Consider the following 25,224-nt stretch of genomic DNA (forward strand, 5'->3'; position numbering starts at 1 on the left):
TCAACAATTAACTGTGACTCAGCAGGCTTAGTTGTGGACCGTATATTCAAAATGTCATGGAAGTCTGACTCACTTGCTTCGTTTCTATGTCCAAGCCATAAATGTTTAATTTCCGTGTTGGGAGTTGGTTTGATATTTATCGTGCACACAGGATGTGAGGTGGCTCCGGACGTCAACGTGACAGCACAGAAGTTCCTAATCAGACTCCTGATACCAGCGCCTGAGGGCATGAATGAGGTCTACTTGCGCTGTGAAAACGTGAGGACATGTGTGTGGATGTGACATCCTGTCATTTGCACCACCTCACTTTGAACATCTCTATCATTATCTCACCTCTCTGACCACAACCTTGCAAGTCTCACACACTCTCTCTCTCCTCTTTCTCTCTCTGTCTCTCTCCATCTCCTCTCTCTCTCTGCACTGTGTGTTTGTCTCTCACCCTCCAGGAGCAGCAGTATGCTCAATGGATGGCTGCGTGTCGACTGGCCTCCAAAGGCAAGACTCTGGCCGACAGCAGTTTCCAGAATGAGATCCAGAGCATCCGCTCCTTCCTGGCTATGCAAAAGACCAGCTCTGGTTCCCATGGCAATGCACCTACCAACGATGAAAGCATCAACCCTCACAGTCTGGTTTCGCCACGCTACCATAAGAAGTACAAAGCCAAACAGGTACAGGAGAGGTGGAACGGGAACAAACAATAATCTTATCAGGAGGCAGCTAGAATACAGAACTATTTGATCGCAACAATCTGTCATGTATTGATCCTACCATATGTATAGTACATACCATTCAGCAGTGGCCCAAATCTCCAACTAGAAAGATTGTAATCATTTTTCTGAACATTTGAGCTAATTGAACACTTCTGCGGTTGGAACTCCTGCCCTCTTTGTTCATGAGGCAGCACAAATATTATTGCATCTAAACCTCTTCCCTGTGCTTGCTCCTCCAGCTGACCCCTCGTATCCTGGACGCCTACCAGAACGTGGCTCAGCTCTCACTGACCGATGCACTGATGCGGTTCCTGCAGATCTGGCAAGCCCTGCCTGACTTTGGGCTCTCATACGTGGTTGTCAGGTTAAGTTTAAAGTTCAATTTAAAGCTTTTCAGAAATTATCGAATGCCAGTTAGCATTAATTTAGGGCAATTTTGTCCACAAGCAAAGTGAGAAAAGTAAAACTATCAGTGTTAAAATATTAGTCTAACTGGGTAAAGACATAACTGGATAAATACATCCGGTAAGTTTTACGAAGGGAACATTTACTCTCACGCAACATAAATGTAGAGATTACTGGTAAAGTCCACAGGCAGAAATTAGGAAAAGAATTGTTCCTATCAAAACAATTCTAGCTGTTCTAGTCCCAGTCCAGCGTGTGTGATCCAAAAAGCACTCAAGTCAGTGTCACAAAGTTTTTGAGGATTAAAGCTTGTCTTTGGTCTCAGCTAGATCTTTAGTGGAAAGAAGCTGAAGATGTTTTTGCCCAACAGGTTTAAGGGCAGTCGAAAAGACGAGGTCCTCGGCATTGCTCCCAACCGCCTGATCCGTATCGACCTGGCCGTGGGTGATGTGGTTAAGACCTGGCGCTACAACAACATGAAGCAATGGAACGTCAACTGGGACATTCGACAGGTGACAACAATAATTCTGTCTGAGCGAGCATCCTGCAAGGTTTAAAACGTTTGTTTCAAGGAATATGTTTTTTAGCTAAGGTTTCCCAGGTGTGTTTCTTCTGCTTGTAAGAATATCTTATAAGATCTTACCAAAAAGCATTTGTGACACAAGGTCAAAACAGGCACAATTTAGGAAAGGTAAAACTTCAGCAATCAAAAAATCAAGAATGACCTCCAGCTATACACTAAGTATTCCTCAACCCAGGCTGCTGATGTACAAGAGTATTGCAGTTCTTAGTGCACAGCTGATCTTTTAAAAATGAACCCCTAATGTCATTTTATTTTAATAAATGGTAATTCCACTCGTGCAACACTTTTTTCACAGGCAAAATTCAACCTTTCATCTTAAAGAAATATCATACCTGATCTTGTATTACTTTGTTTCTGACTCCTCCAGGTGGCTATAGAGTTTGAAGGCAACATCAACATTGCTTTTGGCTGCCTGACTGCCGACTGCAAAATCGTTCATGAGTTTATCGGAGGCTACATTTTCATGTCGACACGCAGTCGTGCAAAGAGCGACACGCTTAATGAGGAGCTTTTCTACAAGCTGACCGGCGGCCATGAAGCTCTCTGAGACTAAAACACACAAACCCACATCAGATCTCCTGGTGTGTTTCAACAGTGGAGAACCGCGTGGAATTGGATGTTACGTTCCATTCACGCTACGACAAAAATAGTCTTTGTTCCACACACACACACATACACACACACACACACACACACACACACACACAGTCATGAGCGATCAGTGGGTGGACAACATGTTCAGACAGTTAGACTGGTGGTCCTCTGCTGACTTCCCCTTTACTTCAAGGTGGACTGCTGCTGGGCCCAACTGCTGGATCTCAGGTCCTGGATCAGCAGATTTGAAACTCAAACTCATGGAAACGTAAAATCGGCAGTTGTATCAGCAAGCAGCAACTTTTCTGATTCGCCTCACAGTATGCAGACTTCCTGTCGCTCAGGATAGAAAACCCTGCTTTGTCCAGAGCTGCAGAATTATTGCCAGCAGCCACATTATCACAGCCAGGAATCAACAGCAATGAGTAGAAATAAACTTATAGAGAACACACATTTATTAACATAAATACAGCAATTAACTTTTCATTCTCTGTTGTCCTCACTCTTTATAGTCGTGACGTGTGGTTATTTCTTACACAGGAAGCTTCGAACCATTAATCTCCCCTCACATGCTGTGTGTGTATGTGTGTGTGTGTGTGTGTGTGTGTGTCCATATCTTACAGAAACGGTTACAGCAAACCGTTAACTGAAACCACAGTGTCTGTATCCTCAGCTTTTCTATAATTATCCACACATACATTATGTCTTCAAAAGACATATAAAGGACCAGCTGGTTGTTGCTAGCAGTCTGTAACCATAGTTATATATTTTACAACATGGTGAAATTATCTTAGTAGTCAATGTCTGCCAAAGTGTATTTAGCACTTACAATGCAAAGGAGAAAACACAGCCTCTATACTTATACATAAATTGCCAGCATAAGTTGATTGACTTGTCATATAAAATAAAGTATGTCTTCCTAAAGCTGTCCTGATGCTTTTAAAAATGACACAAAAATAAAACGTTTACCAGTTTAGTCCCATTACAGATGATTTCTGAATGGATTCTCCGATTGTGTTACCAAGGGAACTAGGATAAACTTCAACCAACCATGGAATGCTAGACCAGTCAGATGAGTCCTGCTCTGACCAATGACACAACCGTGTCCTCTGATGCTACTGCAGTGGCAGGATGCTCCCTGAAACACATGACAAAAGTGACTTCAGTGAAGTAAATGGCTCTCAATCCAAGTTTTAAAAGAATCTAAATTGAGTGAATCCATGTGATAGTTTTTCTTACTTGTAGGTCTCAGTGTTAAGGCTCGGCTAAAATATTTAGGGAGAAGTTTTCCCTCTGCGTCACCTTCAGTCAGCAACACACCATTATCTGACCAGAAGAACTCGATGCCGTCTGTACAGAAACACACATAAAACATATAAGAGAGATACTTGCCTAAACATATACACTGAATCAGGTGTATTGGGGAGCAGTCATTGGTGGCTGAGCTTACCAGCCAGAGCTTTGAAGACATCAATATACACAGCTAGATCACAGTCTTTCCTCATGCCTGGTGGGAAAATGAATGAAACTCATTTGTCTAAATGTTCAGCTGACTCCTCTCTGTCAGACAAACACACACGCAGCTTACCGCTGATCACGCCCTCCTCCCCAGGAAGGCCCGGTGCCAGGTGGATGTGTGTCCTCCTCATGCGGCTCAGGCCCTGCTGCTGGATGGAGCTCCAGTTGCGGAGGTAGGAGCCATGAACGGCCTCAGCAGGGCAGTCTGCAGAACCAGTCAGGACCGGTTTCAGCTCCAAATCCATTACCTGTCCACAGCAATGGAACCAGAGTGAATGAACACAGCATTCAAGAAGTGTTTTCTTTTGAACAGATTAAGCGCTAATATACAGATAACTAACAAATAACTAACATGCCCAAAGGGAAATCTGAGTGGTATCAAAATGCATTGCTTAACTAGTTGTTACGATCTTGTAATTGAACTACTATCAGGATAAAAATATAAGACCAATGAGGGTTTGTAAATCCCATGTTCTGCTGACATGTCAATATTTGCAACACATGAGGAAAAAGGTAACTGAATCAAATGAAGTAAATGTAATTAAAGTTGAAGATGCACATTAGCACCAAAGTTGGTGTTAAACCCCAATGTTCTTCTAACACTGATTTATAGGATTGAAATTATATTTCTCTTTTAGACTGATTGTTAGAGGTCTAACAGCCTGTGTCATCTGAAAATGTTATTCATATTTTGAAGGTTTAAATTAATTTATTACGTTTGTATGAACTCTGGGTTAATTTCCCTTCTCAAGAATGTAAATTAAAGTCATAGAAATTGAAGTTAGCTGGTCCACAAGAGAGTAAATGTTTTTAATCGCAAAGCAATTTTGGTGTAAATTGAGTAAATACTGAATACAGAATCTACTCATGAGTATAATACATCCTGGCACGCTGGATTTCCTGATATCTCCATACCTGCAATGAATGACCCTGACTGGCTCGAATCTGCAGGCGGCCGTCCTCCGGATGAGGGCAGAGCTTGAAGCGCTGCTTGTCATTTGTGGCCACGACTCTTTCGACGTCTTTCAATGTGTATGAGCGGAACTGCGGGTGAGCCAAGAGTTCTTCCACAAACATGAAGCCATCTATGAGGATAACAGTTGACCGTGGTCACAACGGATGTTCTCTCTTGTACTTTACCCTGCACGCTGCATTGAATTTAACTTACAGTACGCAAGCAGAAACTGAGCTGTTGGTTTTGAAATCAAGCAGCCTAATATATAATTTCAATATAGTTTTATAACTGTCCAATTCGAAGGAAGCCTATGTTTCACATTTGCTTCTGTTAAAGAGTTAAAGATGATCAAAGGGAAGAATCTGTTGAAATGCTTTATGTTCGGATGGAAAAATGTATCGAAGTTGTGTCAGAAATTGTGAAAGTATCAGGGAAGGGCCACTTATGCTACCTGGAGCAGATTGCGAGCCGCTCACCTGTTCCCATTTGAAGACCCATCTGGTTGGCTCCATGGCGAAGGGCATATGACAAGGATTTCGACAGGCGGACATCTCTGTCCTTGTCGGGGAGAAGAAGGCATCACTCAAAGCAGGCACACACTCTCAAATTCAGATCTAATTATAGCTCTGGTTTAAATATAGGACCTTGACTTCACCATACCTAACTATGTATACTGCCCACCATGATACATGGGTGGCATGAGTCAAATATCAGTCTGTGAACTATCAAAGGGAACATCTCAATTTGTCTTGCTCCAATCTCTCACCTCTCCACCACGATTCCCTTTCCCTCCTCTTCCTCCTCTGCCACTGGCCATTTAAATGCAGGTGCTCCGTTATTCAGATCATGATTTAACGCTGTTAGATACTTGCCATAAATTGTACTTATTTGAATGAATCAAAACGTCTCACCGGACCGCACTGCTGTCCACAGACGTATAGCTTCCCACTTCCTGTTCATTCCCACGTTTCGCTTGCAGGGAGCGCTGTGGCGGGCGGAGCCGCGGAGTCCCGGCACCACAGAAGAAGAACTGCAAATGTCCTGGAAGAAAACATCTCTCAGACAGCCACAGCTGCTGCAGGTAAACAACATACTCATCACATTGACCAGAAATAACCGTAACGCAGCTCAGGATGTAAGCTGTTACATTTTACGGCGACTCAAAGCTCACGTGGTGTCGAACAAACAACACAGACTGCGGGTGATGGGGGGGGGAATATCTCGGTACTAGAATTGAACACAGAGGCAGAGCTAAGTTTGCTAACTGATGTTAGCATAGTTCAGCTGGCGCCGCCTGTTGGACCGCCTCTCCATTTGGGATCATTTGGGTTTCATTTAATACGTTTGATGCAGTTTGCTGTATTCGTCTCTATCTCCTTTCTCTCTCTCTCTCTCTCCTCTGTCTCCCTCTGTCTCTTCTTTCTCTCTTTCTGTCTCCTCTGTCTCTCTCCATCTCCTCTTTCTCTCCTCTGTCTCCTCTTTCTCTCTCTGCCTCCCTCTGTCTATTTCTGTCTCCCCATCTCCTCTTTCTCTCCTCTGTCTCTCTCCATCTCCTCTCTCTCTCTCCTCTGTCTCTCTTTCTCTCTCTCTGTCTCCCTCTGTCTATTTCTGTCTCATCTGTCTCTCCATCTCCTCTTTCTCTCCTCTGTCTCTCTCTTTCTTTCTCTGTCTCCCTCTGTCTATTTCTGTCTCATCTGTCTCTCCGTCTCCCCTTTCTCTCCTCTGTCTCTCTCAGTGTTGTAACCAAGACAAAGTTGCAGGTCGCCACAGAATCGTAACATAAGATGCTTCACCGGACGACGTGACTAAAAACAATAAACGGCGTTTAAAGAGAAGAAGAAGCCGTACTTTTTCTGTAAGTGTGCCAAAATGTTTATTTTACAATTTGCTTGGTTGTTATGTGTTGATATTATTCTTAACTATTAGCCAACTAACCTTAACCTGAGTTCACTCGAGACGGATAAAGGAGGAACGAGAGGATTAACAACAAACGTGATAAAGAGCCCTCAGGGTGTCCCTCCACTATGCCAGTGTAGACTATTGAGACTGGCCCTCAGACAAATTGTAATTCCTTAACTTCATTTGTGCTGTGGACAAATAAGACAAATGCTGTGGGTGACAACATGCTGGGTGCAGTTCCTTTGAACCGGCCCTCTCCTCCAAGTTTGAGTTGAACATTTTGTGATATCAGGGTGCAACAGTGCTTCTAGTGTAACGGATGCCCGTTGATGACCTGTGTGGCTTTCAAGGATGGTCACTCATGTACTCCATAATATTTGAATAGGTACCCAGTAGTTAAAATAGTGTCACATGAGTTCTCTTTAAATTCCCTCAAATGGCAGATTGTTGTTCAGTATATGGAATATACGGTACCCAATAATAATGGGACTGTTTCTTCCTATATCTAAGAAGGAAAAAACTGCAACTATCAACAAAACGTTCTACATGTTATGCCTTTAGTGGTAAATAGGAAAACATGTTTTAAATCTAAATAAACTGACAGATTAATTGTTTTCCAAAGAAATCACAAAAAAACTACATAAAATAAATAATAATAATGTCACAATACTTCATGCAGCTCACTACAGAGCTGTCTGTTCTGATTTATTTTAGTGACAGCAGCATCGTCTGTTTGTGTCTGTGCTTTTTTACATTTTGATTGCCTCTGTTGCGCAGGCGATGGAGTTCCCTCAGCATTCCCAGCAGCTGCTGTCAGCTCTGCGCTCCCAGCGCCAGCGGGGCTTCCTCTGCGACTGTACCGTCGTGGTGGGCTCATCCCGTTTTCTGGCTCACAAAGCTGTTTTGGCTTCCTGCTCTCCGTTCTTCCACATGTTCTACTCAGACTCTGCGGGGGTCCTCGGTGGAAACGGCACCGGCAGCTCCGTCACACTTGACAGTGACATTGTCACGTCTGCTGCATTTGGTTTGCTCTTGGACTTTGTCTATGAAGGCGTGCTGCAGCTGGGCGAGTCTCCACCAGTGGAGGACATATTGGCAGCTGCAAGCTTCCTGCACATGAACGAAGTCGTGAGAGTCTGCAAGAGACGACTGCAGAGACGAGGGCCTCTTGCTGAGGCAGACAGCACTCGCTCTGAAGAGAGCGCTGGTGCGAGGAGGGCAACAGAGACGGGAAGGAAGGGTGACGGTGGAGCTGAGCCTGTGGTGGCCATGGCAGGGGATTTCATGAATCCAGCCGCCATGGCAGCACCAGTTCCATCAGTATCCATAATGACGGGGAAAAGTCAGTTAGAGTCTGTGAAGTCTGAACATAGGACGGGTGGGGGGTCATCAGAAGCACAGGTTAAGACTCCTCTGAGCCCCGACCTCGCTGATACCACGCAGCCAGGCATGGATGCCCCTCCTCTGCCCCCAGGCGGAGAGCTGGTGCAGGGCATCATCACAGGCCGGTCTGCCCCTGTTGCAGGAGGTCACGCCAGTTTGGGCACTGGAGGTCATGGGGAGGTGTCAGCACTCTGCAGCCCTTGCAGCACCACTGAGACATACAGGTACATGTTTGATTTGTATTTCTAAACTGTATTAACTTGGAAAAATAAAAGTTGTTGCTTTGTGTACTGATGGATATTTTTATCATGTGTTGTTAATAAAAAGCAGTTTAGATTATATCTCTCTTTCTTTCACCAGCCATTGCAGTAACCAGCAGCCCTCCTCGTCTTCTTCCTCCCTGGTGCCAGTGAGTCAGGCTAGTGGTCGGTCAGTGGTTGCTTATTCCCAGTCAGGATCCACCCTCTCCCCTAGCCCACAGCAGGACGTACCCAGACTGCCACGGGATGACTCTGTAAGGAACCCCTCAGAGGCGTACCATGTAGATGCATCAAGTGCAAGACAACAGACGGTCATGTTAGTCCAAGCATCAGCACAAACCACACAAAACCCAACATACTCACCACCACAGTGGGCACTTCCCCAGATCCGAATCCAGAACACTGTGTCGCTCCAATGCCAAAGCTTGGACTTCCACTCTGCTCCTCGGACACAAACCCGTAAGGGACCTGAGGGGAATGTGGAAGCTTCACCCACCACTAGAAATGAAAGATCTCACCCTCCGAAGGGAAGAGTGAGGACAGACCACAATGATGGAGAGAAGTTGAAGGTCAAAGTGGAGGCCATTGTTATATCTGACGAAGAGTTAGAGGAGGAGACGGAGGAAAGCAGAGAGAGAGAATCCGTGATGGAAGAAGAAGAGGAGCTGCACAGTCCTCAGTTTCTCTCCTCCCACCCACAGGTCATCTTACAAATGACCTCCCATTCAAATGACTACTCCTTCCCCCTCTCTCCCTCCTCTTCGTCCTCCGGTGCCGGCCCTTCCTCCCAGGACACTTCCTCCTTCGCCCTCATCCCTCCATCCACAGCTCAGCAGCATTCAGACCCTCCTTCCTACTTCCAGGACTTTCAGGACTCATTAGGGAACTTTGTAGAAGACGTCCCAACCTGTGGAGTCTGTGGAAAGACTTTCTCATGTACATACACACTGAGGCGCCACGCCATCGTGCACACACGTGAACGTCCCTATGAGTGTCGCTACTGCTACCGGAGCTACACACAATCAGGCGACCTGTACAGACATATACGTAAAGCTCATGACCAGACGCTGCCCGCCAAACGCAGCAAGGCAGACATGGAGTCCTCCCTGCCACCACAACCACCACCTCTTAGCTAACACACACACACACACACACAAACTATTTATATACTTATGCACACATACCTAACTTTAACATGATAGCTTAACTCTAATTCTACATTTTAACCTAAATCGATCAGAGCTGCAACTGATTATTACTTTAATTTTCAATTGATTTGTGGGTTATTTTCTCGAATAATCAATAGTAATAATGTCTTTTATTAATCCCTCAGTGGGGAAATTCTTCTCTGCATTTTACCCATCCTTGGTTATTAACGAGCAGTGGGCTCCAGTGTCTTGCTCAAGGACATTTCGACATGCTATGGGGGGAGCGGGGATCGAACCGGGTACCTTGTGGTTTTGGGACGACCACTCTCCCCATGAGCTACAGCCGACCCAATAGTTAGATTGTGTCAGAAAATGTTGAAAATTGTATTTCACAATTGCCCAAATCTCAACTGTTTATCAATATGTAACGTAGCGCTGAGTGACCGGACCACCAGGTATAGATGGCCAATCACAACATTTTAGGGTGGGACATTGAGAAAAAATATAGCCTGAGGGTCGGGGAGATATAAACAGACTACAGCATAGATGATCTGGTATTAAAGTGAAAAAGTAGTTTAAAAATTAAACAGAAACTTGCACATCAGCCGCAGCCATCTCGGTTTTGCCTTAATGCGGCACCATTTAACAATGTCCGTCTCAAACACAACCAATATTAGATAAATGGTTGTGATTGGCCCAGAAGCATCTGCCAGAGCAAATAAAAGAAGAGCTCTTCGATTTGTCCTCGTCCCCATGAGTGCATACATACCAGAATTCTCACACACACTAAACACCAGCGATGTGGCGGTGATATCACTTGTCATATATCACACTAACATGCTTAATGTGTGAATGTCTCCTTAGAACCCTATAACTTATCAGATTTTTTTTCTATTGTGCTAAAATTTCGCAGGGATTTTACAGTTTGGGTTTGTCATTTTTTAATACCTTTATCATTATTAAAAAAATTATCTAAAACAATTTAAAAGAGTTTTAACAAGATATGTGACATCCTACACTTAATGTGCAAATAAGGGAAAGCTATTGTGTTTAGGATTTTATTAGTTACAATAATTGTAATTTGTATGACTGCCTTCTGTGTGACTCTGCCAGCAAAGTTTGACTGATTGTAAATGTAAAAGCATTGTACCGTCTAGTGTTTTGTTTACAGGATGAAACTATCAAAGCAGATACCTGCACCAATTCTACAATTAGAATCAGATAGTGCCATTTTATAACTTGTAATACAAGCTTTTCCTTGCATCAGTTTTAATGAAGCCGCTTCATCAATAGCAGATGTATACAGTTTATCTGATGAAGGAGAAAATCAACTGTGCCAAAAAGTATTTTCTTTGTCTCCTCCAAACATGCAGTGAGAAGTCTTTCATTAGGAATCATTCCTAAGTGAGGTAACTGACTCAGAAATGTCAGTGGCAGCCAAATAAACTGATTAACTTTACAGGGCCTCTAATGTATGCATTTCTAGTGGCTTTTCAGGATTATTTACATTATATTACTGTTTAATTTGGTCAGATTATTTTAGCACTGTGGCTATCTTGTCCTTACTTATAATGTTGCTACATATTTCATAGACTTTGTTTAGCATTCTCCATCAGCGTTAATTCAAAGTAGGATGGAAAAAGACTTGTTTCACTATTCAACTTTCAGCCGTCATGGTAGTGTTGCAGTGGAAGGGACTTTCTCCCTTCCACTGCAACACTACCATGACGGCTGGAAGTTGAATGAGTTTGAGGATACACCGTTATGTGTGTGGCTTTTCTTATTGTGTTTCTCCTGTAATGTGACAGAATATACAGTACGAGCACACAAAATATTATTCTGCCTTCTCTTATGTGTTTATATTTTAACTTTAAATGTGCCTGAATGACTGACTGTTTGGAGTTAGTGCTTCTGCACCACATTACTATTTGGTATTGGAGTTTTGTATTGTGAGAAGGGACAGTGGAGTCAGTGATCATTTCATCCTTGTGTCATGGTGGCGGGTGTGCACAATCTAAATGTTACTTAGTGAATAAACACTGTTCAAAAGAAACAAAGTGAACATATTGTTGTTTTGATGAATCACAAAATCACACAGGTTGGTCAATCATTTACATTTTTTTATTTCACTACAAAAGAACATACAAAAATATAAACATCCCGACTATTACTCTGCAACAGTAATGTGGAACTCGTGAGCCTTTCTTTGACTGACTGCAGCCAGTATTCAGCAAACTGTACATTTCACTCAGAGCAGAAGGTTGTTTTCTCTCTTCAGTCTTCTACTGGACCGTGGATCTGTGAAGAGACAAAATATCATCGTACACCCACAAATCTGTCTGTCGTATTTCTGACTAAACTATTTTCTAATACAATATTGTCAATGAAGCCGCTTTTGTCAATTTTGACAGTATTTGTTCAACTGAAGAGAAACAATACAAATGACAGAGCCACAACATTGTTCCAATAGCAAATGTACAACCCAGACATGTATTTTTGTTGAATAATATTGAATCTATAAGTCATAAAGTGTATCAGTGTATTACATGTGGACTAAGTTGTGAACCGTTATTGGGCTGAAGAACACTTTAACAACACCAAAATTATTGTTCCTAAATCGGTCTAGCCTTTAAAAACTAGCCCTTTTTAAGTCAACTACCAAACAAAAGAACTCACCGCCTCGGCCAACTCGGGCCAATCCATCGCCATCACGATTGAGTCGTCAGAGTTTGGCGGCGTCTCCAGGTTCCAGTAGGTCAGCTTGTCAAACACAGAGGATACCCTCAATGTCCGGTCCTGGAAGACACAAACACACATTATTCACCATCAGAATCCTCACCCGGACAAAAATGTGATTTTATGGCCAGTCAGTGCTTTGCCTAATGTTTGACTGAGCCAGAATGCTGGTCAGTGTAGATCGTTTTAGTGACGTGAACGATGACATCAGTGATGATGTTTACCTCTTGATCAGAGCTGGACTTGTTGATCTCTTTCAGCACCAAGCCAGTGTAGCCCTGTGGACAGCTGATCTCCTGCCCCTTCAACCCACGCCCTCTGAATGACACGGCCTTTTCTGTAATGAGACAAATGCACAAAAAGACTGTTGTCCTAAAAACGACTGTGGGATAAAAACATCAGACACTCCTTTTTAAATCTGTGGATTATACATGAATCATGCGTGATAATGCTGTTTTGATTAATTTGTTAAACCGTGTAAACGTATCCCTTCTCTTATCAGGATGAATCCTGTAAGAATGAAGTATCACCATGTTTCAGGATCATTTGTGGGATTATTTTTCTGGCTTTTATCTCCACCGCTGTTTTCTATAAAGTGCGAACTGGACCAGTAACAACACGCTTTAGTCTACTGGGAGAGAGACTGAGTGTACCTAGTTTGCAGTCTTTCGTGGTAGCAGTGAGGTATTTGGAGACCTGGGCCGGCCCATTGTGTTCAATCTCACAGGGCATGAGGTGGACTGGGACTCGCTGTGCCTCACCCACAGATGATACCTGAACACGAGTAACCCTGGTGTTACAAGACATCCTGCAACCAGAAGACAGAAAAGGACAAAAACATGATTAACAATAACTAACACTATTGTATTTAAACCAAGATTTTTGCTCTGATTTGAGACATATAAAGGTTGTCTCTGAAGTATATGCTGGCTCTAACAGATATGGATTTTCCTAATTAGATTAACTATGATAATTTACTATTGGGAGCTCTGACAACAGAGCAGACTTCCCCTTAAATAAACAGCATGCCACCTCTATTAAGACGTTGTCGTATTAGCGTGTTTTCAAAGTTCCTCTCCAACGGCATCAAACGTGTTGTTAAGTGACTTAAATGTGGATTTGAGAAACATAACTGCAACGTTACCTTTAAGCAGTTTTCTAACCGCTTATCTGAAATGAAATGTAAAATTGTACTTCTTCCGGTTTGCACCAGTCGCAGCGTGTGATTGGACGACATTGTCTTCTTCTACGGTGTAAGATCTGTTGGCGGGTTTCTTCTGTACCGCCGGGGGATGTCGCCTCCTCCTGTTGAGAGATTATTTTACTTCTTTTTTTTCTTCCTAATTCACTTATTTTGGTCAAGGTCGCAAGCATTTCTGTGATTTCCCTGTTATCAAATACTTATTATAACTTATGATCCAAAATACTCCATTCCTAATTCCTAATGCAATTTAGAATGAATGCTCTATAAAAGAAATATAGAATATCAGGTCCAGATGCTTTTGATGTGATACAATTCCACCTCTTAAAATAGTACATTTGACCACCATTGTAAGACCAAGGTTGATCCAATTGGGTGTTTATTCAATTGAAGTACCTTTGCATGTAAACAATGTTGTCATTTAGGGGCCGCACTTAAACATATAAATATAGATTGGGATGTATGCAAATAGAAAAGATGAAACTTGAAGTAAAGGCTTTCCAAGTCAAATTATCATCCAACATTGTCACCGAAGGCAATGTATCAATCAGTTTTGAACAATTACCAAAACAAAATGCTAAGCAGATATAAGCAGTCTTGATATTCTCACAGGGAGTTATTAAATATATAAACTATATGATGGGACTTAAGTTGTTTAAAATATGAACTCCAGTTCTTAAGATTCAGCCCTGTTGTCAGTTCAACACAGGAGCTCTGTTCCAGTTGGCAGCAGCATGCCTCTTCATGTGGGATGGACTTGACGCTGTCCAATAGCAGCTTTTCAGCAGCTAAAGTTTGGGGGGGTTCTGTTAACACCATTTCATCCAGAAAGTATCAAGCTGTGGACAACGAGACTACAGGGAAGTAGAAGTGATTTCCTAACAACTCCTATAGTTGGCCAACAGAAACCAGAGGTGAGTTTCTTTGATACAAGACTGAGTAGTGTTGGGCATGTTGCTGTATCACATGAACATTAGACAAAACAAGGTTTTTATATGGTTAGTGAATACAAAATGCTTAGTCACCACACTAACCCTTGCCAGCATAACTCTTGATCTGAAAATCTTCTTGGCTGTGTTCATTAATGTGTTGTGCTAATGTTCCCTTTTTCTTTTCACGATATCGTTAAAATGTTTGTAGTGTTGGATTAAGTGTTCAGATCAAAAACACTAATATTACACGTTAATTACAAGCAAAAGACAAGCAAAATATTACTTACATAAAACTATATACAGTAAGTATAATCTGGAAAATGTATGGAAATTATGAAAAGTAAAAGTTATAGTCATTGTTATATACATTGTTATACATATATAAGCTATTCATATGATTTGTATGCAAAATCTTTATTTTAACCAGTAACTAAAACTGTCAAATGTTTAAATTGAACCAACGTACAATATTTCTCTCTGAAATGTGAAGTAGAAATAGAACGTGAGAAGACTCATGTAAAGTACAAGTACCTCAAATTTGTACATAATATAATGTTATATTCCATCACTCAACTTTAGTTACATGAAGTGAGAAAATAAACAGCCTAATTTTACAGACACTTGATGACCACTCTGAGCAAAAGCGATAATTACTGCCTATCCAGCAACATTATGACACACAATGTGTAATTACCAAACTGATACACATTGATGTGTTGCCTCTTTGCTTCCAAATGCCTGTAAAAGAGTTAAAAGTGTTAGTTGACTGTTTGTTTCAGTCATCTGACAGGAAAGACCTCTGCTTGTGACTGAGATTGGACTCAGTGGTTTCACAGCTCTCAGTCTATCAAAAGGGCTCTTGTGTCTGTATATTTCATGAGATCATAACATCATCAACCACACCTTCTTGATGACATCTTTTTGGGTAAGAACCAGATAACCATTTGGAGAACATTCAAGACGTTTCAAGGAAAGCGACTGTAGACCTGAGCCAAACTTAGCCAGTACGGTCCTTTTCATTCTCTCTCGTCTTTTAGAACATGCTTGTGATGTGGTTGCATTTAACTTCCTGATTTTCTGTTGTATGTTTCTTATAAAGGGGTGGTTTTTCGAAGTTTAGACTTCATGGATCAAGAAACTCATTCGCAGCCACAAGATGATAAAGAACTGTCAGGCCTCATTGGCCAAACTCTGCTGGGGCTCCGGGATGCTGTCGCCTTGGTGATCTCAAATGCCCGTCAGAAAGTGAAACAGGGATTTATTCTGGTCTTTGTCGTCATCCTGCTCCTCTGGATCGCCGCGTTTTTATACGGCAGTTTCTACTACTCTTACATGCCCTTGGCGACCTTTTCCACACCTGTGCACTATTATTACAGGTGTGTATGTGAAGTCTTACAAAGACTGTGTAGTTTCTGTACGTTTGATTCTTGCTTTTAATCTCAATCATTCATATTGTATGCAGGACAGACTGTGAATCTCCTGCGTCTTTTGTGTGCTCTTATCCAATGGCCAACATCTCTCTGATGAGGAATAAGAAACCTGTACGTATGTGTGTGTGTGTGTGCGTGTGTGTGTGTGTGTGTGTGTGTCTATCTATGTATCTACTGTGTGTATCAATCTCTACTTCTGTATTCAGGTGCTGACAGTCGGCCAAGTCTATCAGATGTCTCTGCAGCTGGAGATGCCTGATTCTCCGACCAACCATGAGTTGGGGATGTTCATGATCAAGACAACCTGTTTCTCTCGGGACGGAGAACAAATTGCCTCCTCTGCTCGCCCTGTGAGTCGTTGAATAGTTCGTTCATCTCCCAGTACTTCATTACTAGAGCCTGCTAAACCCAATGATTCACATTTGCATTGCTGTGTGTTACTCAGGCAAGACAGCTGTCGACCTCCAGCTCTCGCTTTGTGAGTACGGTGCTGACGCACACTAACGCTTTAATCACACGATTAAGATTAGGGCTGCTTCTGCTTGCTGCAACAGAAGGTGATCTCAGTGCTCAGGTGATGGAGAAGACAGGACAAACATGTGAACTAGTGACTGCTACAACAAATACATGGTCGGAGTCAAGATCTTCCATGTGTAAGGGTTAACATCATTAATTCAAATTATTTTATTAAACACAGAGTAAAAAGAAAAGCATGTACATTGTGATGCAATCGAGTGCAACAGTCCTCTAATATATACTGATCAGTAAAGTGTTGATATAGTACTTTTTAAGGCTGTGTTTTGTGATGTTTTGACAATGTTTTAAATATATAGCCTACCAATTAGCGTCACAAAATTTAAACATTCAGTAAAATCCTCACAGCTTTCTTACTTACTTATAACTGAGTCAACACAACATTTATGTTTTTGCTTTAAACAAAAACTGAACTTTGCAGACCTACTGTATTGCACCTCATAAAGTAGTCCACTGAGCTCAGCTTCTGTTAGTGGTCATCAAACTGAGCACACAACCGAATCATGGAGTTATAGAATGTAAAGCTGTTGCATCCATGACAACATCAGTCATCCTTTCTGTAATATTGATCATGACATCATTGAAAACACCTTCTGGAGATATCACGCGTTTGTAAGGAAAGAGCGCGTTAATGAAGGAGACTGAAATGAATTGTGGTGTCCTGCTGTCAGAGCATGCTGCGATACCGCTCAGACCAGCTGAGGTACCTCGGCACGCTGCTGTTCCTCCCAGCCTTTCTGACCGGAATCGCTGAGCAGAAACAAGTGCTGGAGGTGGAGCTCTTCTCAGACTTCAAGGACGACCCTGTGAGTCAAGCGTTACTCTGCGAATGTGTCAGTATGCATAAACAGCAAGCAGGTATTTTGTCGGAGACTACCTTATAGGTTCGTCTTCATGTACACAGTATATCTCCTCGATTACGGCCGTCATTGAGATCCTGTCCAGCAAGGTGCAGATCTACTCATCTCAGCTCGATATTCATGCCCACTTCACTGGTATGAGGTAAGATGTGTGTACACCATGCTTTATAATAGATTATACAAATGATTTTGAAACAAGTACAGTTAGAGTTATATTCTCACACCAAAACACATTTTAACTTTAACCCTAACACACACAATCTATTGTCTTGTGTAACACCTTGGAACTGCAGATGAAAATGTTGGCTAATTGTGGCATTGTTTATTACATGAGTATATCTACTCTGAAATAAACTAAACTAAAGACCAAAAGCTACTTGTTTCTTCACTAGAAAAACTCCCTCTCATGTCTACACCTACAGCGTTCAGAGGAGTGAATGCAACATGTCCAAATGTCTTCTCTGTAGGAAAATAATGAAAGTAACCTATTGGTATATAAGTAGGAGTCAGACTGAGAGAATGCCTTTTTTAGCATCACATCATATTTACTGTCTTTGTTTTTCTGTCAGATACTTGTTGTTCAACTTCCCTCTCCTGTCAGCCATGGTGGGCGTGTCCAGTAACTTCATCTTCCTGAGTGTCATCTTTGTCCTCTTCTACATGAGGCTGCTTCTGAGAGTGGATTGGGGACCAGAGCAGGTGAGAGGAGAGGCCCATTCTGGCTGACACTCTTTATCTGCAGCTGCAGGGCTACAAACATCATTAGTTTGAAGTTTAAGTGAGTGTGAAATATGACCAGATTCCTCGCAGGTGCTAAGACTCAACAAGCTCTGAGAGCTTGTTTTCCTCCTTGTTTACAGATCAGACCAGATGGACTGCTGTCAGATAGGGATAGGAACACAAACAACAACCATGAAGAGGAGGGAAACGATGCTGTTGCAGGTGCAAAAACATAGGCACAGAGAACTTCTGCATTTTTATTATTTGCATCAGTGACGTAGTACTGACTACAAAAAATAAAATTCCTTGACAGGTATGCAGATCTGATGTCACCTTAAAATTACCCCCACAAATCTGAGACGAGCGAGGCGCCATCCTTTGGCGTCAACACAGAGGAGCAGAACAGACAGGTTCACCGTCATATTAAAACAAATGAAACAGAAGCAGCCTGAGGCCATTATTACAGGAGCGATGACAAGATGTAAGGAGGAAGATTTAAGAGAGATTGGTGGTTGAAAAGGACTCAAGGCATACATAAAATACAAAAATAACAATAAAGTGTTGTCTTGTGTTTTGCTTTAATGTTTATGATTTATGGGATTGACTCACATGAACCTTCGTCACTTCATACAAATCTTTCATTGTCAGTGTGTTTTTATTACTTTACACTTCATAGCTGTAATCTGCTCTTTGATAGTAAATCAATTAAACATTATGAAATAAAAATGCACGTGAATAAATACAAATATGTAAGGTAACCATTAAACTGTGAAATAATCTGATGAATTCATTCATTGTTAAAACTCTCTTAATACCATCCGTTTTTATTTCACTCTTTCAGATATGACAAGTAAGACTATATATATTTTACAGGTTACAACTACCAAAATGCCTAAAGCCTGTGTGTTAAAATGTTCTTCCAAATGTAAAATTATGATTTAAGTATGTAAGGCAACCTTTGTGTATCTTTTTCTATTATCCCAAAATATCTTAAACTAATTTAATTTCAAGCCAAATAGTGTTATACTTGACTGCAAATAAAGTCATTTCCAATTAAACTGCTGCAATAAAACCTTTAAATGTAGTCAAAAAACAGTTAACGCACAAAGTACACACTCCTGTTTGGAGGGAGAACACCGCACACTATTTCCAGCCGGTTATTTGACAGTGTGTCATTCCTGGATGTCCTCTTGAAGCTTTGGAACCATCATGACGTCACTGCATGCAAAATATGGCACGAGCAGGGAGAATGAGAGAGGGATGTAGCTCACTGACGGGCTCAGAGCTTTCTAACAGGTGGAAGACACGGTAAGGTAAGTTAGACACGTATGATCATTTGTAGTTTTATATTTCCATGTGTCATTTGAAGAACGCTTAACAATATTGCTGACAGAATTGTAAACAAACTAGTTTCTCCAAACAAATTCCAAACATTTCCCTGTTTTGTACAAACACCTGAAGTAGATTCTCTACCTCTACACACGGGACTCGAAGGTGGACTCGACCGATGATAACCACATGGAGGGGACGGAGACGGAGAGCAAGCAAACTATGGATAACAACTTTTCTGCCAAACTGTCAGATGAGATGCACAAACATATGACAATCAGTGAAAAACCTTCCAGCAGCTGCAGGAAGATCCGAGTGAGATCCAGACCCAGACTGAAGTCCACAAAAAGTTTCCCACCTTACAGTCAGTGTATAGGTGGACTGGGAGAGGACAAGGAGGGGGACAATGAGCTCAATTCAGAATCAAGTAATGTGACGAGGGACAACGCAAATGAGGTCGCTGAAGGCACAGAAAGGAAAGAGGACTTTGAATTGAACGCAAAATGTGCAAGGGATGAGGTGAAGGCAAAATGGAAGAACAGGAGGAAGGAGAGGCTCTGGGGGAGCCATGAAGTTGCTCCAGACGGTTGGGAGAGGGCGAGGTGGAGCGGGAAAAGAAGCGGAGAGGAGAGTGGAAGAGAGAGGGAGTGTGGGCTACCCCCCAACAGTGAGTGGAAACACTTGAGAGGAAGAAACTCCAGTTTTGAGATAGACAGAACAGAAGAAGAGGATGAAGAGAGGAAGAGGTCTCCTGTTGCAGCAGCAGATGTAGAGGTAGAGGAGGAGGAGAGAGGGGAGACCCTGGAGGGGGAGGTTGAAGAGGCAGAGGAGTTGCCGGGCATGAGAAAGGGCTCCGCAACACATCAGTGGTCCACACCGCACCCAATCCTCTCCAAGCTTTTGCAATCCTCCTCCACCTCCTCCGTCAACTTCTCCTCAGCGGAGAGCGACGACGTCTTCAGTGAAGGAGAAGATGTCGGCTCAAGGAGGAGGGCGTTTAGGAAGGTGAGATCGGATGGATGCAGTTAAAAACAAAATGTTTTAATTGTTGGCATTTGCTGCGCCAGACTGGCATTTCGCCTGTGCTCCTGGCTGCTCTGGCTTTCCACAGAAGAGGCTTACTAAAACTATATTTCTTAACTGTTCTTTGCACCTTTAGTCCAGCTCAATTTGCATTGGCTTGAAAGATTTGAATGCGTTTGCATGCTGCTGCTGCAGATATGAAAGTAGACGGGCGCACAGTGAGTAGACTTTCCATAAGCCTGTAAGGACTAAATAAAAGACATAGCGGTCAAATGATCATTTTATCATTTATGAGAAATACACATCTTCAAAGCATTTCCTCTCTGTGACCAAAATATCAACATTTGCAAACACTTGCAATTTTAAGTATTAACTCTTACATATCACATATAACAGGCCTTTCCCCTCAAACTATACATGTGTCATTTTGTAACAATGCCTATACTGAGCATGGTCAGTATGGTCAGTTTGTTTTCACTTTTTTTTTTACATGCCTGCCTCGGGGCGGCTGTTTTGTGTATATACAAAACAGATCTTAACTGTCGAGGTATGACAAACTGTATCTTGATCTCACCGTAGGCAAAGCACAGATGTGAATAGAAAAATTAATAATGGCTGAATTTCATTTAGCTGCTTCAGTTTCCTTTCATTGTCCATGCTGCCTCATTGCTGTGAAAAAGTCCTGTTAAGGCCTGGAAAATGGGTTTAGTAGACAATAAAAATACAGAGGACCCCCCTCGACATGGGAAGCATGTACTTTTGTGTTAGTGTTGTATTAGTCTACATAAGGAGGTGGTTGTGTCTATAAATAGGTCACCGCTGTCACTCCACAGCAACAAGACCAGAGTTTAACCCCCACTTGCTCACTGGGGCCTTTTCACTTGCAAGCACACATTCAGGTTTCAGCGCATTTAAGATTAGTCTGCAGGTTAATACGTTTCTCTGTATGCTCTTCAAAAACTACACTGCATACTGGGATAGGTTCCACACCCACTTTGTCTGGCATGTAGGCATTAAAATAATCTGCACTTCTCTTGTGCCTCAGAGCCGCACCTGGAAAACCTACCTGACCATGATGCACTGGTCAATGCGGAGGCAGAGCTCCTGGGTCCAGCTGGCTGGACATCAAGGCATGTTCATCCAAAACAGACTCAGCAACTATGATCACTACAACGCTCAAATTAACTACATTCACTTTCTCTACACTACTGCATGCTGGATATAGCTCACATGTGTACATAATACTGCTTTTTACAATCGAAGACAGTTGTTTTTTAGTCTTTGTTTTAGTTTGACCACCACACACACACTGAGCTTATTTAGTATGTTTAGAACACATTTCATCAAGTCAATAAGCCTTTATAAGGGCCTTCTTGTTTTATTACCCATGTGGCTAGCTAATCATTCTACCTGCCTCACTGCTGCCAGGTACCTTCCAGCTGAGTGAGGGAGGTGAGGTGTTGAAACTGTACAGTGAAGTGGAGGCAAAGTGTCTGGACTGCCTGATGCGAGACCCGCTGAGACCCTTTGTCCCTCAATACCACGGCTTGGTCACCAAGGGGGACCACGGCTACATCCGACTGGAGGACTTGCTGAGCGGACTGAGGAAACCCGTCATCATGGACTGCAAGATGGGAGTCAGGTAGGTTTGAGAGCAATTATTTATTTCTACCAGAGGTATACATTAACTAACATTGTAGAAATGAGGAGGGGCTGAGTTGTAAAATCGCTATGGTTATGTACAACATGAGTTTCCTTCTCAGGACATACCAGGAAGGGGAGCTGATCAAAGCCCGGACTAAAGCCACCCTGCGGAGTGACATGTACCAGAAGATGGTGGAAATAGACCCGTCCGCTCCATCGGCGGAGGAACATGAACAGAGAGGGGTGACCAAGTGTCGATACCTCCAGTGGAGGGATACGAACAGTTCTACGTCCACACTGGGCTTCAGGATAGAAGGCGTCATGGTAGGATTGAAGGCCAATAAAATCAGTGTCCAACTCAAAACACCTATCTATCTGTTTAATTCTCATCAAGTTCTCAAATGTGCCATGTATGTGCTGTTGTGTTGCTTCTCTGTGAATTAGATGGAGGACGGAAGTGTCCAACGGGACTTCAGGAAAATTCGGACTTTCGCTCAGGTCACGGAGGCGTTCCTCTTCTTCACCAGGAGACAGCTGGAAATCCTGGTCAGTTCTATGCGTTATGAAAACACTAGTTTCACCAAAATTCCTGTAGAAAGGATGTCCTAAATCATGTAATAATTAGCTAAAAAACAAACCTTGAATAAAGTCAAGGAATCAATGAAAGAAAAATAATGACTAAACATGCTGAAAACAGACTCAAACTGAAATCTAATGAAAATAGCGTGTCTCAAGTAGTTGCCTTCTAGGAGAAGTGAAAAGATGATCGGAACATATTCAGCTTCCAATACATAATCAATGCACTGATGCCTGCTGTGCATATCTGAAGACAGTTAAAGTATACCTCAACACAATGGCCGTAAGGAGTTTTAAATTGAGAGTGAATAAAAGACTAAACATACAACAACGCTGACAAATACGTGAAAACAGAAGAATTAAATGGAAATTTCAAAATACAACAAGAAGTGACAAGTCCTCTAATTTTCCTCCTCTAATCTTTGCTCCTGGCTTCCTGTCATTTCTTTATTTGGTGTCCACTCTCCATTTATTATTTACCTTGTGATGTGTGTAGTAATTGTTGCTGCTAAACCACAACTCTACAGAAAGCCTACCACTCCAGACTCCTGGCACTGAGTGATGCACTGAAGAACTCAATATTTTTCAGAACCCATGAGGTTGGTTTACATAGAGATTACATTCTGCTTTAAATCATATTAAATGCAGAGGTCTTTTTGCTGATATTATTATCTATATGTTTGACCTGATCAGGTGATTGGCAGCTCGCTTCTCTTTGTCCACGACCACAGCAGCAAGGCCAGCGTGTGGATGATAGACTTTGCGAAGACGACACCGGTGCCTGACGCGAGCCCGCTCAGACACAACATCCCGTGGGCTGAGGGGAGCAGAGAGGACGGCTACCTCATCGGTCTCACCTCCCTCATCACTTCTCTGAGCCAGGCCATCAGTGTGGCCTCCTGGCAGCTGGAGGGCAGCTGTGGAGAAGAAAAGATTGTTGCATGAGACACCCTTCATGTACAACACTCAAATTCAGGATCAGGTGGACAAAACGACTGCCGTTACACTCTGAACTGTTTCCTCATTTTTTATTTACCAGAAGGGACAACAGAGGATGATTTGTTTGTGGGGAATCCGTCTTCAGGCTGAGAAAAAGGAACAGTATAAATCAGCTAAAATCCCACAGTAAAGAGATGTGGTCATCCTGCAATTGTACATCTGCCATATACTTACTGTTAGTGGAGACAGTGTTTTATTATAAAGAACCTTTCTTCGTTACTCGTCCCTATTTATTTCATAAAGGACCACAAACTAAAGGGTGATGGTGGTGTTGTGGCAACACCTTCAGTTGGGCCAAGAAAACTTCAGGTCCTCCAAGACAATAGTGTTTTTAAATAATCCAGACACTCTTTTCAAAGTCAAAGAAATACACTGGATCTATTTAATGCAAAGATATAATTACTGTGTATCAAGATTAAAAGAGCAAAGTGAGGGCTAGTCCACGGAGTAGGACACTGAGTTACATTCCCTGGAGTGTTCAATTTAAACCTAATAATTCAGCTCCTGTTGTGGAGATGAAGATCCATCTACAGTATTTTTACACATCTGGGAATTATCTACCAATAGTTCCAAACCATTGTGTCACCACGTACCTTTTGTACATCATAAGGCCATGTTTCTGGTGCTATTTTTCCACCATTATTTCTGGAGTTTGCCTTTGAGTTTATTAAAAACATTGGCCCAAGTGGCCTTGCACTTTTATTAACCCGATTCAGATTTGAATTAATACAATGGACTTGTGCAGTAACTGTTCTTGTACACACATTCGCTTTCGAGCAACACTGGACAAGTTTCAGTGGACGTCCCTGTCTAATACATTCTTTTGTGTTCATATTTAGCTTTTTGTACCAAGACTGTACAGTTCTGATTTTCATAGATAGTATTCTTCAGAAAAATATATACCACAGGAGGCGGGACAAGAACAAAGAAAAAGACCAGACAGAAGACGGACACACATTTCCGATGACACTATTGCCACACATTATGGATGCTACACAGTAGAATCCATAATACAGAAATTTAAACTGGAGAGCAGGTATGTCTTCAACTTTCTATGCCAGACTGTAATTGTTGCATCTCATTCTGAATCACAGTACAATACGATGTAGTCATTAAAATACTGGGTCTGTGCTCCTCAGTGAACAAACAGATAGGAATAGTGCTGTGAATGTGCTGTGAATGTACAAAGGAACCAATGACTTCATGTTTTTGCATTTTCTACCAAACTGCCAGGCGACCTACTGGGAGGAAGTCAACGTCTGTCCATAAACAGGAACTGGCCATTGTCCTGATACAAAGGACACCATCTGCCTACATCAAGAGCAAATCAGCAGTGTTTGAATAAAGTACATCAGTGTGTTGTTGTTGTTGTTGCTGCTTAGAACATGTAATGAAAATGATTTTGTCGCAAAAATGCCTTTAAAAAAAATTAAAGGGTTGTCAGGTTTTGATTGCAGAAATAATTTTGACATAGTGTGTATAGTTAAAAAAATGACATAACTAATACTCAGAAAACATCCACCCCTATCATTTCATATTAAATCACCAACAGGTTGCAGACATGTAAACTACAAACAAAGGCAAAAGAAAGAAAAAGGAAAGCAAACAAACTCTGCTACTTTAAACATAGTATGTCACACGCAAGCTTATGAAACAGTGAGCCTTTAACAACTTCAATGTGCAGCCAAATATTATTCAAACCCACAAACATATATTTTATATTCTAGTGGAAATGCCAATGTTATTAAAAAGATACCAAACATGCATGTCTGGACTTTGCGAAAC

The 25,224-nt window shown here is 42.1% G+C and overlaps 6 protein-coding genes across 12 annotated transcripts in view; 4 read left to right on the forward strand and 2 right to left on the reverse strand.

Annotated features, from left to right (window-relative positions):
* fermt3b (fermitin family member 3b) overlaps positions 1–3,216 on the forward strand; it is an 85,491-nt gene extending 82,275 nt beyond the window's left edge. Inside the window, exons 3-7 of the mRNA XM_034544260.1 lie at positions 26–258; positions 447–668; positions 950–1,074; positions 1,486–1,627; positions 2,066–3,216. Of these exons, the coding sequence (XP_034400151.1) occupies positions 26–258; positions 447–668; positions 950–1,074; positions 1,486–1,627; positions 2,066–2,245 (902 nt within the window). The 3' untranslated portion in view covers positions 2,246–3,216. The remainder of the gene's footprint in view (positions 1–25; positions 259–446; positions 669–949; positions 1,075–1,485; positions 1,628–2,065) is intronic.
* Positions 2,725–6,172, reverse strand: trpt1 (tRNA phosphotransferase 1). Of its 2 annotated transcripts, none has more exons than XM_034542865.1 (7): positions 5,532–6,172; positions 5,242–5,323; positions 4,726–4,895; positions 3,881–4,058; positions 3,743–3,799; positions 3,532–3,642; positions 2,725–3,430 (listed from the first exon to the last, which is right to left on the reverse strand). In XM_034542865.1, exons 1-7 carry the CDS (start codon positions 5,580–5,582, stop codon positions 3,408–3,410), a joined length of 672 nt encoding a protein of 223 aa, XP_034398756.1. In that variant the 5' UTR covers positions 5,583–6,172; the 3' UTR covers positions 2,725–3,407. The 2 variants fall into 2 exon arrangements, with proteins under 2 accessions (XP_034398756.1, XP_034398757.1); XM_034542866.1 differs by having other exon boundaries at positions 5,242–5,318; positions 5,677–5,700.
* Positions 5,700–11,487, forward strand: zbtb3 (zinc finger and BTB domain containing 3). Of its 2 annotated transcripts, none has more exons than XM_034542862.1 (4): positions 5,700–5,846; positions 6,501–6,620; positions 7,442–8,271; positions 8,408–11,487. In XM_034542862.1, the coding sequence occupies exons 3-4, from the start codon at positions 7,445–7,447 to the stop codon at positions 9,441–9,443; spliced, it is 1,863 nt and encodes a 620-aa protein (XP_034398753.1). In that variant the 5' UTR covers positions 5,700–5,846; positions 6,501–6,620; positions 7,442–7,444; the 3' UTR covers positions 9,444–11,487. The 2 variants fall into 2 exon arrangements, with proteins under 2 accessions (XP_034398753.1, XP_034398754.1); XM_034542863.1 differs by having other exon boundaries at positions 6,526–6,620.
* Positions 11,488–11,554: 67 nt separating this feature from the next.
* Positions 11,555–13,421, reverse strand: rnaseh2c (ribonuclease H2, subunit C). Its single transcript, XM_034543568.1, has 5 exons — positions 13,336–13,421; positions 12,845–12,999; positions 12,416–12,528; positions 12,132–12,251; positions 11,555–11,753 (listed from the first exon to the last, which is right to left on the reverse strand). Exons 2-5 carry the CDS (start codon positions 12,996–12,998, stop codon positions 11,730–11,732), a joined length of 411 nt encoding a protein of 136 aa, XP_034399459.1. The 5' UTR covers position 12,999; positions 13,336–13,421; the 3' UTR covers positions 11,555–11,729.
* An 801-nt stretch (positions 13,422–14,222) lies between these two features.
* Positions 14,223–18,390, forward strand: LOC117737634 (seipin-like). 5 transcript variants are annotated; one of them, XM_034543712.1, is made up of 10 exons: positions 14,223–14,306; positions 15,424–15,700; positions 15,787–15,865; positions 15,961–16,104; positions 16,200–16,232; positions 16,960–17,094; positions 17,193–17,290; positions 17,718–17,847; positions 18,009–18,090; positions 18,182–18,390. In XM_034543712.1, the coding sequence occupies exons 2-10, from the start codon at positions 15,450–15,452 to the stop codon at positions 18,193–18,195; spliced, it is 966 nt and encodes a 321-aa protein (XP_034399603.1). In that variant the 5' UTR covers positions 14,223–14,306; positions 15,424–15,449; the 3' UTR covers positions 18,196–18,390. The 5 variants fall into 5 exon arrangements, 4 of the variants coding, with proteins under 4 accessions (XP_034399603.1, XP_034399606.1, XP_034399604.1 ...); XM_034543713.1 differs by lacking the exon at positions 14,223–14,306 and adding an exon at positions 15,158–15,249; XM_034543714.1 differs by lacking the exon at positions 14,223–14,306 and adding an exon at positions 15,321–15,328.
* A 1,647-nt stretch (positions 18,391–20,037) lies between these two features.
* si:ch73-22a13.3 (inositol-trisphosphate 3-kinase B) lies at positions 20,038–23,696 on the forward strand. The gene is made up of 7 exons (XM_034544261.1): positions 20,038–20,202; positions 21,266–21,350; positions 21,649–21,862; positions 21,984–22,188; positions 22,309–22,410; positions 22,968–23,039; positions 23,134–23,696. Exons 1-7 carry the CDS (start codon positions 20,038–20,040, stop codon positions 23,383–23,385), a joined length of 1,095 nt encoding a protein of 364 aa, XP_034400152.1. The 3' UTR covers positions 23,386–23,696.
* Positions 23,697–25,224: the final 1,528 nt, after the last annotated feature.

This window comes from Cyclopterus lumpus, chromosome 10, assembly GCF_009769545.1.
Source record: "Cyclopterus lumpus isolate fCycLum1 chromosome 10, fCycLum1.pri, whole genome shotgun sequence".
Classification (NCBI taxonomy): Eukaryota; Metazoa; Chordata; class Actinopteri; order Perciformes; family Cyclopteridae; genus Cyclopterus; species Cyclopterus lumpus.

What these genes read in the sequence shown, in the direction of transcription:
- trpt1 (XM_034542865.1), bottom strand. Translation starts at nt 5,582, where the DNA reads ATGGCCAGTGGCAGAGGAGGAAGAGGAGGGAAAGGGAATCGTGGTGGA. An exon ending in GTCAGGGTCATTCATTGCAG is followed by an intron (nt 4,059 to 4,725) that starts GTATGGAGATAT and finishes TGCTGTGGACAG; the next exon opens with GTAATGGATTTGGAGCTGAA. An exon ending in CTTAACACTGAGACCTACAA is followed by an intron (nt 3,431 to 3,531) that starts GTAAGAAAAACT and finishes CATGTGTTTCAG; the next exon opens with GGAGCATCCTGCCACTGCAG.
- si:ch73-22a13.3 (XM_034544261.1), top strand. Translation starts at nt 20,038, where the DNA reads ATGAGAAAGGGCTCCGCAACACATCAGTGGTCCACACCGCACCCAATC. An exon ending in GGAGGAGGGCGTTTAGGAAG is followed by an intron (nt 20,203 to 21,265) that starts GTGAGATCGGAT and finishes CTTGTGCCTCAG; the next exon opens with AGCCGCACCTGGAAAACCTA. An exon ending in GGAGACAGCTGGAAATCCTG is followed by an intron (nt 22,411 to 22,967) that starts GTCAGTTCTATG and finishes ACAACTCTACAG; the next exon opens with AAAGCCTACCACTCCAGACT.
- rnaseh2c (XM_034543568.1), bottom strand. Translation starts at nt 12,998, where the DNA reads ATGTCTTGTAACACCAGGGTTACTCGTGTTCAGGTATCATCTGTGGGT. An exon ending in AGTCCAGCTCTGATCAAGAG is followed by an intron (nt 12,252 to 12,415) that starts GTAAACATCATC and finishes TGTGTCTTCCAG; the next exon opens with GACCGGACATTGAGGGTATC. An exon ending in GGCCCGAGTTGGCCGAGGCG is followed by an intron (nt 11,754 to 12,131) that starts GTGAGTTCTTTT and finishes GTCTCTTCACAG; the next exon opens with ATCCACGGTCCAGTAGAAGA.
- LOC117737634 (XM_034543712.1), top strand. Translation starts at nt 15,450, where the DNA reads ATGGATCAAGAAACTCATTCGCAGCCACAAGATGATAAAGAACTGTCA. An exon ending in CCTGTGCACTATTATTACAG is followed by an intron (nt 15,701 to 15,786) that starts GTGTGTATGTGA and finishes TATTGTATGCAG; the next exon opens with GACAGACTGTGAATCTCCTG. An exon ending in CAGACTTCAAGGACGACCCT is followed by an intron (nt 17,095 to 17,192) that starts GTGAGTCAAGCG and finishes TCATGTACACAG; the next exon opens with TATATCTCCTCGATTACGGC.
- zbtb3 (XM_034542862.1), top strand. Translation starts at nt 7,445, where the DNA reads ATGGAGTTCCCTCAGCATTCCCAGCAGCTGCTGTCAGCTCTGCGCTCC. An exon ending in AGCACCACTGAGACATACAG is followed by an intron (nt 8,272 to 8,407) that starts GTACATGTTTGA and finishes TTCTTTCACCAG; the next exon opens with CCATTGCAGTAACCAGCAGC.